A 14,529-nucleotide genomic window follows, 5' to 3' on the forward strand; every position below is an offset into this window, starting at 1 on the left:
GTTAGGCACAGGTCTGGGCCCCCTGCAAAGCTTCTAATGCAGCCCTTACTGTCACTAAGTTTGGTGCCCCAGTTCAGCACCAAATTTTGTACCCTAACTAATGAGCCCTCCATAATACAGGAGGGGAAACAGCAGCATGGAGAGACTAACTTATCCCTCAGGGCACATTTTACTGTGTGTTGAATTCAGCCCCTGTGCTGTGGTTGCTTTCAGAGCATGGCAGCTGTTGCTGTAGCCACCTGCAGAGAGCTCTGGGAGACTGGGACGACGTGTCTCCCACCAGCATCTCTAGAACAGTTATTAGGAGGGGTTATTCTGTGTCGATGTAGCTGAACGTGGCCCAGAGCAGCTCTGTTCAATGGGCACTCATTTGGAAACTTGCCACCATCTTGAAAAGTGCCCTGCACTGACTCTGCTAACTTTCCTCCTTTTGTCTGAGTTTCTAGACACAGACTCTCAGTATCTGATTGGATATTTTTATCCCAGGATTTTAGTAGTATTGTATAATTTCCTGCATGTGCACTTCCTGAGCCCACATCACCCCATTGTGTACTTCCACCAACTGTGCTCTCCACTCTCCTAAGTGAAGCTGGGTCAGGCCTGGTCGTTACTGTTATAGGAGACACCCAAGGAAAGCTGAGGGTGCTGCAGAATCTGTTGTTGGTGATTTACTATGGGGTGCTCTTTCCTTGAAGTCATCACTGAAACTAGTACCCCTGGAGCTACCTCATCGGGATGAGTTCATGACCATTTGGGGGTCATTAAAGATTCCATGGTATCGTTCACAGCATTAGTGTTAAAAGTGGCACCCAGGCCAAAGTTTTACTTCTGACTAATAATAATGCTTAGCTCATAGGTAACTCATTCCGTCTTCCTTAATCCCCCTAGTGTTTCAGTTGAATTAAATAGTCTTCGTTCTCGTCCTAAAATATGTAGGCAGTGATGCAACAGCTGCTGCTTTCCACCCCAGAAGTGGTTGCATTCCAGTCACAAATGAAGTGATCCATGTGTGGACTTGAGGATGCTTCTATTCCTGCCATGCTACAGAAAAGGAAATATACTGTTCCAGTGCTGCCACATAACAACAATGGAACAAACAGGGGAAAACACCTGTGCAATAGCTTCTGTTTTACAAAACGTCATTAATTATTGGTAGGGCTCCTTCCTGTTTCTTGTGAGGCCTTCCTGGCAGTAGAACTGGAAATGGTACATTTTTAATTTGGAGGGATTTTATCTGCCTTGTTCCTTTATATTAATTGGCACCAACAGACATGGAGAGCACAGTGATATTTGGAAAATTAACATAAGTAGTGTTGTTATGCAAATTCCTGAGAGCCAGTATTTCCTTAAAATAAAATGTAATTAAGCCTCTGCTCGTTTAGCACATCAGAAATAATTAACTCATTTCTCTGGTTTGTGTACCTTTTTTTTTTTCACTTGACCTTTTCCTTTGTGTCTCTTTTCCAGGACAACAGCAGAAGGGTAGAGAATATGTTAAAGTTATGGATTATTGAAGCCAAGGACCTGCCAGCCAAGAAGAAGTACTTGTGTGAATTATGCCTGGATGACGTTCTTTACGCACGAACTACCTGTAAATTGAAAACTGACAACGTCTTTTGGGGGGAGCACTTTGAATTTAATAACCTCCCATCGCTCAAAACCATTACGGTGCACTTATACAAAGAGACTGACAAGAAAAAAAAGAAAGACAAGACCAACTTCATCGGGCAGGTGAATATCCCCGTGGGCTCCGTAACAGGGCGGCAGTTTGTGGAGAAGTGGTACCCTGTCATCAGCCCCAACCCCAGCAAGGGCAAGTCCGCAGGGCCTATGATCCGCATCAAGTCACGCTACCAGAGCATGAGCATCCTCCCCATGGAGATGTACAAGGAGTTTGCCGAGTACATCACTAACAATTACATGGTGCTCTGCTCAGTGCTGGAGCCTGCGTTGAGTGTGAAGAACAAAGAGGAGATGGCCTCTGCACTGGTCCATATTCTGCAAAGCACTGGGAAGGCCAAGGTAAGATCCCCACATCACCTGTACAATCCCCTTATAGACAGACCTGATGCAGAACCTCAGATCCAAATACCCCCCCAGCTACACATGGATCTGAACTTTGGCTCGGCCCTTCCCCACTGACCATGTTTATAATTCTTCTTTTACCATAGACAAGTTAGCAGCACGTGTAGTGGGCTTACTGGGTCCTGGTCTATTTAAGCAGACTGTTTTTATTTATTGTCAGTAAATTGCTTCTCGCTCAGTCCATTCACTGGCACTTGTCCCAGTGGGATGTGTGCCTCATTGGTCAGGGCCATGGAAGAAATTGTGTAGTATGTGGGAGGTGTTAGAGAGGAGCCCACCTCAGGCACATGCAAATGGGTCCATTAGCACTGCAGTGTCTCTTGTCCCTGCTTTCGGATTGGTGAGGAACTCACAGGATACTGGTATTTCCAGGTGAGGGGGACTGATGTGGCAGAGCTGCAAACTCTGGAAGACCAGCTGTTTGAGCTCAGCTGGATGAACTGCTAACATCCCTGTGAATCCCCCACCACCGGGCTTTGGGCGGCCGGCCTGGGGGAGTCTGAGATTTCTGCGAGTAGTTTCAATTTTTCTGTGTGAGGATGCAGGGAGGGGAAGAGAGGCGGAGTGACTGACTTAGTGAACATCACTTCACAGACAGCCTAGCCAAGCACGGAGCATTTAGGTCCAGACAAGGGAGTATGCACAGAGCATGCTGCGGAGTGTACGTCCCCATGCAACATCAGTATAACTTGAATGGGCAATGGTAGCCCAGCAGCTGTAGTGGGAGGGCGAGGTGTGAATGGGACAAATGGCCAGTTTTCATTTTGTCCATTAATTTCTCCTTGAACTTACCAGCTAGGGAGTGGGGGCCTTGGCTTGATGGCTCAGCAAGATTTTCAAAGCCTCTGCGGTGCTAAGGAGTCTTGCAGCCTGCTTGAGAACTGGAATTGGGGCTTCCCCTCCTGACTGCTCTTCACCTCCTGTGTGCGGAGATGAACTAGACCAATAGACTGGGTCAAGGCAGCAAAACTTCACCAAGGGGATTAACTGTCAGGGAGCCGGGAGCTGCTCCCAGGGGCACCAGGCGTACGTTGTGCCCTGTTTCAGGGTATGTCTGGGCTGTCTTCAAAGCCTCAGGAGACATACTCCTGCCAGCTCTCACTGAGGCAGCGCAAGCGGCAGGACGGGCTAGCACCCCGAGTACTGGCCTAGGCTCTCTGACAGCCGTGGACTTGGGGGGTGTCTAGCTCATCCCACCCCTCGCACTGCTGAGGCTAAGTTCCGCTTTTAGCCCGCTAGCTCAACGAGAGCTGGCACGAGTACGTCTCCTGGGGCTGGGAATCACACCCAGCTCCAAACGTAGACGTCGCCACTGTCTTCTTGGTCACAGGGAGGAACATCAAACCCAGACGTGGTCCAGCGGCCCGTGGTATCATTGCCTTCAGTGGGTGCAGGATCAGCTCGGCCAGTGACTTTCTGCGATTGCTCCATCAGAAAGCACCTGAGGCCACCTCTGCCCTGGCTGATTCTGCCGCTGACTTGGACCTAGTCTGCACTAGCAAAGGTTTGCTGGGACAGCTGCACGCACAAGCCCTCCTAGTGGAGATGTAGCTGATACCAGCAGGAGCGTACGTATACATTTCCCCAAATGAAATGAGCGATACCAGCCAACGCACTATTTTGGCTGGTATAGCTGTGTCTACACTAGGGCTTTTGCTGGTATAAAACGGTCATAAAAAACCTACCCCCCAGACCAGCATGACCATATGGACCAATGTTCTACGTGTAGGCCTGGCCTTGGTAGCTGTGTCTGTCTGTGAGCGCTGTCACGCTGCTCCTTGCCCGAGCCCCTCCTGTGGCCGGACCCAGAGAGGCTCAGGAAGGAGCAAGTGTGTTTCCACGTGTCTGTGCATTGCTGCTCGAGAGCCCAGGGATACTCCACTGGGGAAATAGCAAACAGTAAACAGGTTGGATAAATGTCCCCCTACAGTGGAGCTTCTGCTTTCGCTGCCTGTCATTTGCCGTCAGCGTTTAGCACAAGGGTTAGAGAGTTGTCAGAGCAACAGGAATTATTGGAGCATGGGAGCCGGTTGCTGCATCTTGTGTAGAGGAGCTGGACAAGCAAAGAGAAATAAAAACAGCAGCACAGTGAAAGGGATACTCACTGGGAGACAACGCCCCCTCCTCCTTCTGCCTTGGTCGCCCCCTCCTCCCACTGCCTCGGGGCGACAAACGGGGCGCTGCAGCACGGCAAACCCTCTGCGCCGCCGATCGAGTGACGAGACGCAGTGAGGAGACACGTGCGCATGAGAGCTTCGCGGGCAACAACAAGCTCGTGCCTGGGCTGGGCTGTGCTGGGGGTCTTGCGGGACATGGCAAAGCCAAGCACAACCCCCTCCCGCTCCCATGTGACTTAGCCACAGGCAGGCACGGAGCTGAAGAAGGCCAAGAATGGGCTTGTTGAGTGGGGTGGGGTGCTGGGCTGGGGAGGCTGCTCCCTGGTCATCACTAGCAAACAGCAATGATACGGGGCGGTGGTTGGCTTTCTACAGGAAAGACCTGATGCCACAAACCCTGCTCACATGAGTCATCCCCTCTGGGATCCACAGGGCTACTCACGTGGGTAGGCAAGGCTGGGCGCCGACTCATGGATTTGCATTAAAGTTATTTTATTTTTAGTACATTGGGGCTAGTGAGACGTCAGTGGCCACTCCGGGAGTCCAAAGGCTGCAGAGCAAGCTTCTCTCACTGCTCTGGAAAGGGAGCAGCTCCAGGTGCGAGGGGGAATTTCGGCTATGGCCCAGCCTGTCCCCAGCCTCTCTGCTGAGCCTGCTGACAAAGGGCTTAGTGGGGGGCATTGGTCTGGGGATGAGGGAACTAGACTGAGTCTCAAATACTGATTGTTAACAAAACGCTGGTACTTCGGGAGGAAGAGAATGTCTCTCTATTATTTAGTGTTTGTCCTGCAGAAGCTGCGTTCTGCTTGCCATGCCTAGCACTTCAGTGACCAGTGGGAGTGCAGACAGGCAGGGCTTTCAGCTCAGATAACGGCCTTACCCCATTCTCTCCCTCGTCCGCTCCTGGAAGCTTGTCAGGGGTTCGCAAGTGAATCGTCCAGCAGCAAATGCTCCCATTTTACCTCAGCTCAGATTTGTGTGTCTGTTTCGAATGGAGCTGGGAGGCTGTTTAATGTGAGGGCCCTGGCACGCACAGAGAGATGAACCCGGATCCCTGCTGGAAGCTGGAGCAGAGGGAGATAGCATTTAAAAAGCTCAAATTTTAGAAAAGCCTGATTGCTGTATTGCCATGTTGTCTCCTCGCTCTGTAGCTGTCTGTCTGGCCCTAATCAGTGGTATTGGAGCATCTCCCATGCATCCAAAAATAGAAACGGTCTCTCTCTCCCTTCCTTCCCAACCTGTAGGAGACCTAGCTGAGTTTGTTGTTTGTTTGTTTGCCCTTAGTGTGGCTGTTGTGTTTCTGAGGGGTGGGCATCTGGAGAGCTCTGAACTGTACCTGGTTTGGAGCTGGCCGGCAGCAGCTCCTTCAGACCCAAATTCCCCCCAGCTGTAAGCCCGCTGGCTGGCCCGCCTCTGGAGTAAGCCATGTTAGCCCAGGGCGGCTCCAGCCGGGGGTGCGTTAGCATTAGAAATTATTGACACCAGAGACTCCAAGCCCTGAAAATTAGGCAGTGGAAATGATGCCCCATTTGCAGCCTCTGCTGCTTCATCCATCACAGTGGAGTTTGTGAGTCCAGTGGAAGTGCCAGGGGCCAGGCTGAGGGGGAAGCTTGAGAGTTGGCTCCTTAGTGTCTGAGCTGGAGGATTATTAGGGATGAGCCGGTGAGGCCATTTTCAGATCCCACATCGGGCTAGGCTCAGGTTCAAGTTCGTGGCTGCACTGGGTGCAGTGCTGTGCAGGGAATGCATTAGAGGGCAAATCAGAACCAGGGCATGGGGAGCCGTGTTTGCATTTGAATCAGGGATCTGGTTTAAGTCTGAATGGCGGCCAAAACACAGAAGTGGGATGGAGCAGAATTGGGATTGAGGGTGCGGGGCCTAAGGCCAAATGGGATTTGAGGGCATGGGGATGCAGGCAGGGGGCTGAGTCAGGTCTGAGAGTGCAGGATACACAGCTAAATGAGATTGAAGGGCACAGAGCCCAGCTGGGTTCGAGGGCACAGTGATCAAGGCCTGAGGGTATGGGGACTGGGTTTGAGTTGGGGCTAGTTTACATGCTGCCCTTGCGAGGTTTGCACTACACACGGTGGGCGTACGCGCTGGAGAGTCAGCTGACAACAACCCCTCTCCCAGCCCGCTGTAGTCTCCACTAGCCCAGGGAGCCACTCTCATGCCTGCACTTTCTGAGGAGCTATTTCCACAAACCTCAGCAGTGCTCCAGTCCCTTTCTCCTGCCCTCACTCAGCTGTAGAGCACAGACACCGTAATAAATGGCTGGTCATTAATTTTGCTGATAAAGGTTTTTTGGTGGTTGTTGGCTGCAGTTGCGATGCTAAAGCAGCAATTAAAGGTGAAGTGAGAGCTAAGTGTCCAGTGGATTATCATCTATCTGTGCAGACTCGTTAGCTGCTAATTGCTCCTGCTCCCGCGCTGTTTCAGGCCCTGATTTCCATCACTGATTTGCTGTAAATATGGCTTAATCCTTCAATGAAGCATGTAGGTATTGGGCAGATGTGTTCATCCAGTGCAGCTCTCGCAGATGGGCAGAACCTCTATTGAACATGACCCTGTTGCCCTGCAGACAGTGCGCAGCGTGGCTGCCTGCCGCGTCCAGCCATCTCTCTGGGATTAACGGTCACTCTTCAGAGGCCTGCCGGGCGACAGGAGGACGATTGTTCTCAATCCGCACAGTGATCTTTTCAAAACCATGAGCCACGCCCCCCTATGGGGCTTTGGCATCTGCAATGGAGTGTTTCTGAGCCAGGCTCTGTGCTCCTTCCCTCCCAGGTGACTGATAGAGATTAGACCCAGAGGCAGGGAGGGCATATGCACGGACTGCTGTACAGAGATCAGCAGATCCCCCAGAAAGACTGTCCAGCCCCAGCAACATTTCTCTTGTCTGTTCATTGCAGCATAGTTCCGGATTCTGTTTCCTGCTCCATCACTGACTTTCTGGTTGATCTTGTCCAAGTCACATCATGGCTCTGTGCCTCAATTTCCCCAATTTTTGTAAAATGTGGGATTTGACGTCAGAGCCGTTATAGCAGTGAAAGAACAACCGGGATTCTGCTCTGCCTCATCCAGTAGCCTGGCACTACCCCCCCCCCTTTGTTGGCCCAGGCATAATGAGAAGAGCAGAAAGAGCCTCCCCTGCTTTGCTGATGTCAGGGTAATGTCAGGCAGTTGTTGAAATCTCGTGATGGTGTGGAAGCCAAGTGCAAGTAAGAGGGAGGAATAAATCTGACTCTTGAAGATGTCTTTCTGAGAGCCACTTTCCTGATTGTAACCACATGCTGAGACTCAGTTAGCTGGGGAAGGAGGGAGAGGAGACGGAAGGAAAACATCTAATGTCAGTAGAGAATTTATACCTGAATGAGGATTTATCGACACACAGTTATACTGGTACAAAGTTATACACCTTTATCCCAATACGGCTCTCACTCTGGGGGTTGTGTCGCTTAGTTAAATTAGTACAGTGTATAGACAAGTGCTAAGAAAGAGAAGACGCCTAGGTCGAGGGGCGGGGTGGGGGGGGGTAAAGTGCGTGGGTGCCATGCAACATTGCTGGCTGGGGTGGGGATCGAGCAGGACAGTGGGGGCTGCACTGAGCCAAGTGTTAGGGAGAGAATGTGAGCCTCTGGAAGCAGGGCAAACAGCTGCTGAGCTGCACGGCTGACCTTAGCAGTGCAGAGGGGCTGCAAAATCATTCTTGTCTCCCCCTTCCCTCATCAACTCCTGTGCACCATGAGGCACTATGCTACCCCTCCCACTGTCAGAAACGTGGCGTTACAGCAGAGTCAGAGCTATATTGTAAGCACAGTACCTTTACTCTCTGTAAAGCAGCATGGTGCCATATGTAAATGGTCAATAACACCATGGGGTCCAATTCTGCCCCCAGATCCATGCACACCAATCCCTTGGAAATCAGTGGGCATTGCACACCCATGTCAGAAGGCAAAGTCTGGCCCACCACCTTTCAGGCTGGTACAACGCAGTAGTGGTTTATTAAAATAAGAAATGGGCAGGAATGCCAGAAATACCAGCTCGGTGCTATTTTCCCTTCACTTGGTTAAAGGAGACTTCTGGCGTGATTAGCAATAAGACCATCCAGCCTATAATGGGTATGTCAACTACTTTAACTAGTGAAGCAGGTGGCTCAGTCCGAGGGCATGTCTTCACTGCAAAGAAAGCTGAGCTTTTAATTTGGTTTAATTTACCCGAGTTAAAACAGGAGTGAAGATACAGCAGCTCAGTTTAGCAGCTCGTGTTACAACCTGTGGGGAGCCTCAGGGTGAATTTGAGCCAGTAACCCAAGTTAAAAGCCAGGTTGCTGTGTCTTCATTGTTACTTTAACCTGGGCTAAGGAAACAACGTCCTTTCTGCAGTGAAGATGTACCGCCTCGTTCTAAAGGGCCCTCCACCTGGTGTTGAGGTGCGGGTGCCACTCCCGAGAGAGGCTCCCGGCACGAGTTCTGCTGTCAGTGCCAGCTGGTGTTTCTGGGTACGAGAGTTTAGCTGCTTCTCTTTGCTGTATCATCCTGGTGCTTAAACTCCCTTCAGGGATATCGACGCAGCAGCTGGGAGGGCGCCTCCTAGCGTGGCTAGCCAGACATGCGCTAGACCTGCTCAAGCTGCCACAGACAGCGCTGTGGCTCTGGCAGCAAAGGCGGCAGCTCAGGCTGGCCACCCGAGGTCACACCCAGAGGTTGGGCGGGATTGTATTCGGGCGACTAGCTCAAGCCACCATGACCGCACTGCTGTTTTTAGGTGCTAGCCTGAGCAGCACTAGGGCGTATAGGTTTACCTGAGCTGGGAATTGCACCTCCCCGCTGCTGTGTAGACCTACCCCTTATTGGAGAGAGAGCAGCGTGGTGTGAAACAGCAAAGGTCCAAAGTACTGCAGGTCCTGCAGGTCCTCAGGGAAAGCTGTAGCATTTTGGACCATTCCTATAGACACTGCAGCACTGTTTCATCAGAGGCTCTGGGTTGAGGTGGGGTGGGATTGTTAGCATTCAGGCCTGAGAACCACCAGGACAAGCTGTAGTGGCAAAGATTCCTCATCTCATCCTCTTTTTGTTCCTGCCTTTCCTCTCGCTCCGTTTTCTCTTTGTGTCTGACTGGGCCTGGCCGCACAGCTGTGCCCATGCTGCAGATTAGCCTGTGGAAAATATAGATAACAAGCCCGCACCTAACTCAAGGACAGTGCTATTTTGGGTGGGTGTTTGAGGAGGAAGAAAAGTGTCTCCCGCAGGGCTTCGAAGCTGTGCTCCGGCTCTGCTCCAGCTCCAGGCAAAAACCTGCAGCTCCACTGCTCCAGAGCTGCTCCGCACTCCAGCTCCGGGCTCTGCTCCAAAGCCCTGGACTCTCCCACAGGCGGTTGGAGAGTTCAACATGCCTGCAAAACCCTGACCAGTAGCCAAGGCAGAAGATAGCTGGGGAGAAAAGGGAAAGGCATTTGATAAAGTTAAAAGCAAAGGATCTAGGTTTATGGAGCTGCTCCAGCCCACTGGAAAGTCTGAAAAATATCCAGACCTAAATGTGCTCCGGTGCTGGGTGCAGTTTTCTTGGCTCTTTTTATATTTGTGAAAAGATTAGCCTGAAAGTGGCACGGTTGTTTCTTTGAAGAGGAGGCATGGGCTTGTGGTTACACAGGGTTGGGAGTTGGGGCTCCTGGATTTGGTTATTGGCTGCCCTATTGACTTGCTATGTACCTCAGTTTCCCCATCTGTAAAGCAATATAATGTCTCCTAATGTGATGTTGTGAGACGTAATCTTTGTAATGTGCTTCGAGATCCTCAGAGGAAAGGCATTATAGAAAGGAGCATCGTCGTGATTAGAAATGCAGCTGTTACTCTCTGAGTTTTGTAAACCTGCAGCACAGTAGTCTCAATGCCTAAATTCATTCCTGGCCCATCTTAAAAATATGTGAGCCAGTATTATAAACATGTAAACAGATCAAAACTCTCTTCCCCAGATGGATGGTAGAACAAAACCCACCTCCGACTAAGCTCTAACTAACTGGCTGTTTATGTGCAATCTATATTTCCCAGGCAATGAAGTAATGAGGAGTAACACTTGGCTCCGTATTTGTTTGTTCTGTGAGGATTTGCCTCTCCGAAGCAGAAGTATTTACTTCCCTCCTGTACCAGCCTGCTGGAAGCTCCCTGCTCTCTCCCTCAGTTTTTGGCCATGGAAATGCTGGGGTGAAAGAAAACATTCTGCAACTCGTGCCCCATCCTCTCCCCTCCTGGCCCACATGGGTTTGGCCAGAGCCACCCAGCAGTGTGGCTAGTTTGGACCTCATGTAGCTTTGCTGAACAGTGAATGACATGGAGGGCTGCAGGAGCCTGTGTCTCCTAAATGAAACTCAGCAGCCCAGGGAAGAGCTGGGATCCCAGGACAGAGCCCTGCGGTGCAGGCAGTTCAGGAGGGTAGGACATATTGCACAGAGCTGTTTCTCTTGGAACATGCCCTGGGGCAAGGGTGCCCCACCTGCGCCTGAGAAGGAGCCAGCATTTACCAATGTACATTGCCAAAGAGCCACAGGAATACGCCAGCAGCCCCCATCCGCTCCCCCCTGCCCCAGGCACATTGGAAAGTTGGCACCTGCAGCTCCAGTCCAGAGTCGGTGCCTGTGCAAGAAGCCGCATATTAACCTCTGAAGAGCCGCAGGCAGCTCCGGAGCCACAGGTTGGCCCCCCCCTGCCCTGCGGTCCTCTTTGTAGAGAAGGCTGTTCAGATTGCAAAGCAGCGGTGCTGTTCCCTGCCCTAGGATGCCATTTCACTCGCGTGTATGTAACTGGCAGCAGCCATATAATTGCCCCCACGAAGAGCTTATCTATCTGATAATACTTTTATAGCAGCCATAGTCAAGCTAATTATGCCTTTAATTGCCTTTCTCAGCCCCAACCCCGTCCCCCCCCCCCCCCGTTTTCTCCAGCAAGGGAGGCGAGATGGTGCGTGGCAGCTCCAGAGAGCAGTACTGGGTTTCCCAGCGTTGTGTGTTACAAGCGTAGGCATTTCCAAACCATTCCTGTAAGAGCCATTCCCCTCTTACCCATCAGTTCTGTTCATGCACTCCTGCCTCCTGCCTGAGGGGTTGTTTTAGGCGCCACACAGTAAGCGCCTGTGGGTTTGGTAGTTATTCAACGTACTAACGCAATATTCCTTCAATTAGTCTCTTCATTGCCTTAAACGAGGTCATTGCTAGAGTTGCCCACACACTGATCCTTTCAATGCCATGGAAGGACGTTACAAACACCCACTCCCCGGAGAGACCTGGAAGCTGTGGAGACTCTGGTTTTAAAGTCTTCACTGGACGACCCCTAAAGTCTCAGTGGAAAAGGGGTCAGCTACCTGGCTTGTGTGAAATGACCACCGTCAGTGCAGATCCCGAGAAGTTAGAAGCAGGGATTAGGAGTCAGGACTCCTGGGTTCCATACATTGTCCTCTTCCCAGAGCTCTACACAGCTCTGCACCCGCCTTTGTCTCCTCACCTGTCACTCACTATTGTTTATATGTATTGTGGTAGTGCGTGGGCGCACCAGGCATGGGTCTGGGCCCCGTTGTGTTGGGTGCTGTACAAACTCAGAACAGGTCAGTCCCTGCCCCAAACAGCTTACCTGTCTTCTTGCCTTGTTGCTCTCTTTGTCCCTTGTATTGTACTGCTCCTTGTGTCTAGAACAGTGGCTCACAACCTTTCCAGACTGCTGAACCTCTTTTAGGAATCCATATGCCTCAGTTTCTCACCACGTGCCCTCTGTGCTGCCTGCTCCTCCCCTGTGCCTGACCTTCATCTCCCTTTGGAAATTCCCCAGCTCCCACGATTGACTTGTGAGCTCACCAGACATGCTGTTGGCTTTATCTTTTTCCTGTTGCCTCCCTTTGTCTGTCTCTGTGTCCTAGGCTTGTCTAACTTAGACTGAAAGCTCTCTGGGGCAGGGACTGGGGCAGCTATTGCTGTAAAGGTCTGTGCCCAGTGCTGGTGTTACTTCAGCGTATAGGAGTAATAATACGCCTCTTCCAAGTGACTGTACAAAGACTAGCCTGCTAACACAGGCCAAATGCATTGTGTAACGGTCATTCCAGTGAAGGCCTGAGAAAACAGCCAGGCCTTGAATGTGTCCTAAAGGTCATAGACTCTGGCTGTGCCGGGCCTTTAGATAAGCACGTAACCCGTCCAAGCGTAGAGTAATACACCCATAATAATACCCCCAGGTGTCTGTTCCATATGCAAAGCATAGTAGGGCGCTGCAGTCTAATAAACCCACACAGCAATGCAACTGCTGCTTCCGACTGAAAGATCGCCTTCCAATACACGTGCATTTTGCAGGGAGCCTATTAAGCTATGTAATGAAGCAATTACCAACGTGACCTTTTTAATTGCCACTTGCCTTGCAGGGAGCTGTGCAGTAAATGAGATGAGCCTAGTGAGCGGGCAGTGACTGCAAAGGTAGCGGGGACTGGATCTTTCATGGATGGGGGACACCCTGAGGGGTGGTAGAGCTGCTTTGCATGTGTTTGATGAGAGGGCCAGGTGGGTAATCCGCTTCTTCCACTGGCACCAGATGGGAGCCCCTGTGCACTGCGTCTCCTTGTGGTGTTCACTGAGGGGAGGCATTGGTTCATTGATCTTTATAGGGCTGCACTAGCTGCAAGTCGAGTTGGATTCCCCACGCAGTCATCTGGAGATGCCAGTAGTTGATCCCACCAGACTCGTAGGCAGATGAGACTTGGTCATGCCAGAACCAAGGAGTCCCCCTGCTTCACTGCTGACCGCTGCTGCCTATCTCCCATTCTGCTGTGGCTGCTCTAACCCACGACAGAGATTGCTGTGCTCTCGGTCTCAGGCTTGGGTTGTGGAGCAGTTCTACCCCCTGGAAGGCTAGAGCGTATACAGCTGATGGGAAGAAGGTAGGCATGTCCCAAGGCAATTTCTTAATCTGAGACACTGCCCCAGGTGCCCCAGAAGATTGTGAATCTGTCCAGAGTGTTCATGCAGGTTTCCTGCGGTGAGGATTTTTTTGCTGCAACTGGGCTCCTATTTGTTCTGCGTTTTTATCCTGCCTTTATAGTCTTCTGGCGCATGGCTTCTGACAGCACAAACAATGAATTTGATGTTGAGTCAGTGATGAAGCCACTCTATGATGGCCACATCATCTGGAGACGTCAGCACCTCCATCCATCATCCTGAGGAGAAAGAGGGCAGTCCGTGACCAGATGGCACGCTCTTTGTTCTTGAGTTCCGCAGGGCAGGGCAAGGCGCTCAAGAAACCCCAACAGTGAAGATGTAAATTAAAACCCAATGTACCCTGTTGTAACAAGGAAGGATCTTTTGGTGCATGTGGTTGTTCAGAGGGGCACATGAGAACTGAGCTGGAGAGACTAAGGGACCTAGATCTGCTTTGCCTATCTGCAAAGAAATGAGCCATCGATCCAAAATTTAGTCCCACATCACCTGCTGCTGCTGTTCCTTAGAAAGACTGTGTCTGACGTGCTGTCTGACAGGGTCAGCTATTTCAGAAAAGGGATATCTTGACTTTCGCTGGCATTGTTGACATGGCTTTGAGATGAAATTGTGAAGTACGCTGTCGTGATCGTTGGCTGTGCACAGTAATGCAGCCAGGACCCTGCCTTCACGCCTAATCACCAGGGGACCAATGACAGCCAGGACTGGAAGATTGGAGACTGGAGTTGTCCAGATCACGCCATGATGTGAAGGGCAGAGCTGATCACTGAGTCCAACTTGCCACAATGGCGACTGGAGCCCCATTCTGCCGCACAGTAATCAGCCAGTGGATCATCAAGGATGTACAACCTATCTTGAAGGACGACCCATCACTCTCACAGATCTTGGGAGACAGGCCAATCCTTGCTTACAGACAGCCCCCCAACCTGAAGCAAATACTCACCAGCAACCACACACCACACAACAGAAACACTAACCCAGGAACCTATCCTTGCAACAAAGCCCGTTGCCAACTCTGTCCACATATCTATTCAGGGGACACCATCCTAGGGCCTAATCACATCAGCCACACTATCAGAGGCTCGTTCACCTGCACATCTACCAATGTGATATATGCCATCATGTGCCAGCAATGCCCCTCTGCCATGTACATTGGCCAAACTGGACAGTCTCTACGTAAAAGAATCAATGGACACAAATCAGTCGTCAAGAATTATAACATTCAAAAACCAGTCAGAGAACACTTCAATCTCTTTGGTCACTCGATTACAGAACTAAAAGTGGCAATTCTTCAACAAAAAACTTCAAAAACAGACTCCAACGAGAGACTGCTGAATTGGAATTGATTTGCAAACTGGA

The 14,529-nt window shown here is 50.9% G+C and overlaps 1 protein-coding gene across 14 annotated transcripts in view; it reads left to right on the forward strand.

The window, feature by feature from the left end:
- Positions 1-14,529, forward strand: part of DAB2IP (DAB2 interacting protein) — a 275,146-nt gene that overhangs the window by 207,702 nt on the left and 52,915 nt on the right. For all 14 annotated transcript variants that reach the window (XR_012155308.1, XR_013634766.1, XM_073314876.2 and 11 more), the window contains one exon: positions 1,468-2,022. Coding sequence is in view for 12 of the 14 variants with exons in the window: in XM_073314876.2 (XP_073170977.1) it covers positions 1,468-2,022 (555 nt within the window). In the remaining 2 variants the exon portion in view is untranslated. The remainder of the gene's footprint in view (positions 1-1,467; positions 2,023-14,529) is intronic.

This window comes from Lepidochelys kempii, chromosome 16, assembly GCF_965140285.1.
Source record: "Lepidochelys kempii isolate rLepKem1 chromosome 16, rLepKem1.hap1, whole genome shotgun sequence".
Taxonomy (NCBI): domain Eukaryota; kingdom Metazoa; phylum Chordata; order Testudines; family Cheloniidae; genus Lepidochelys; species Lepidochelys kempii.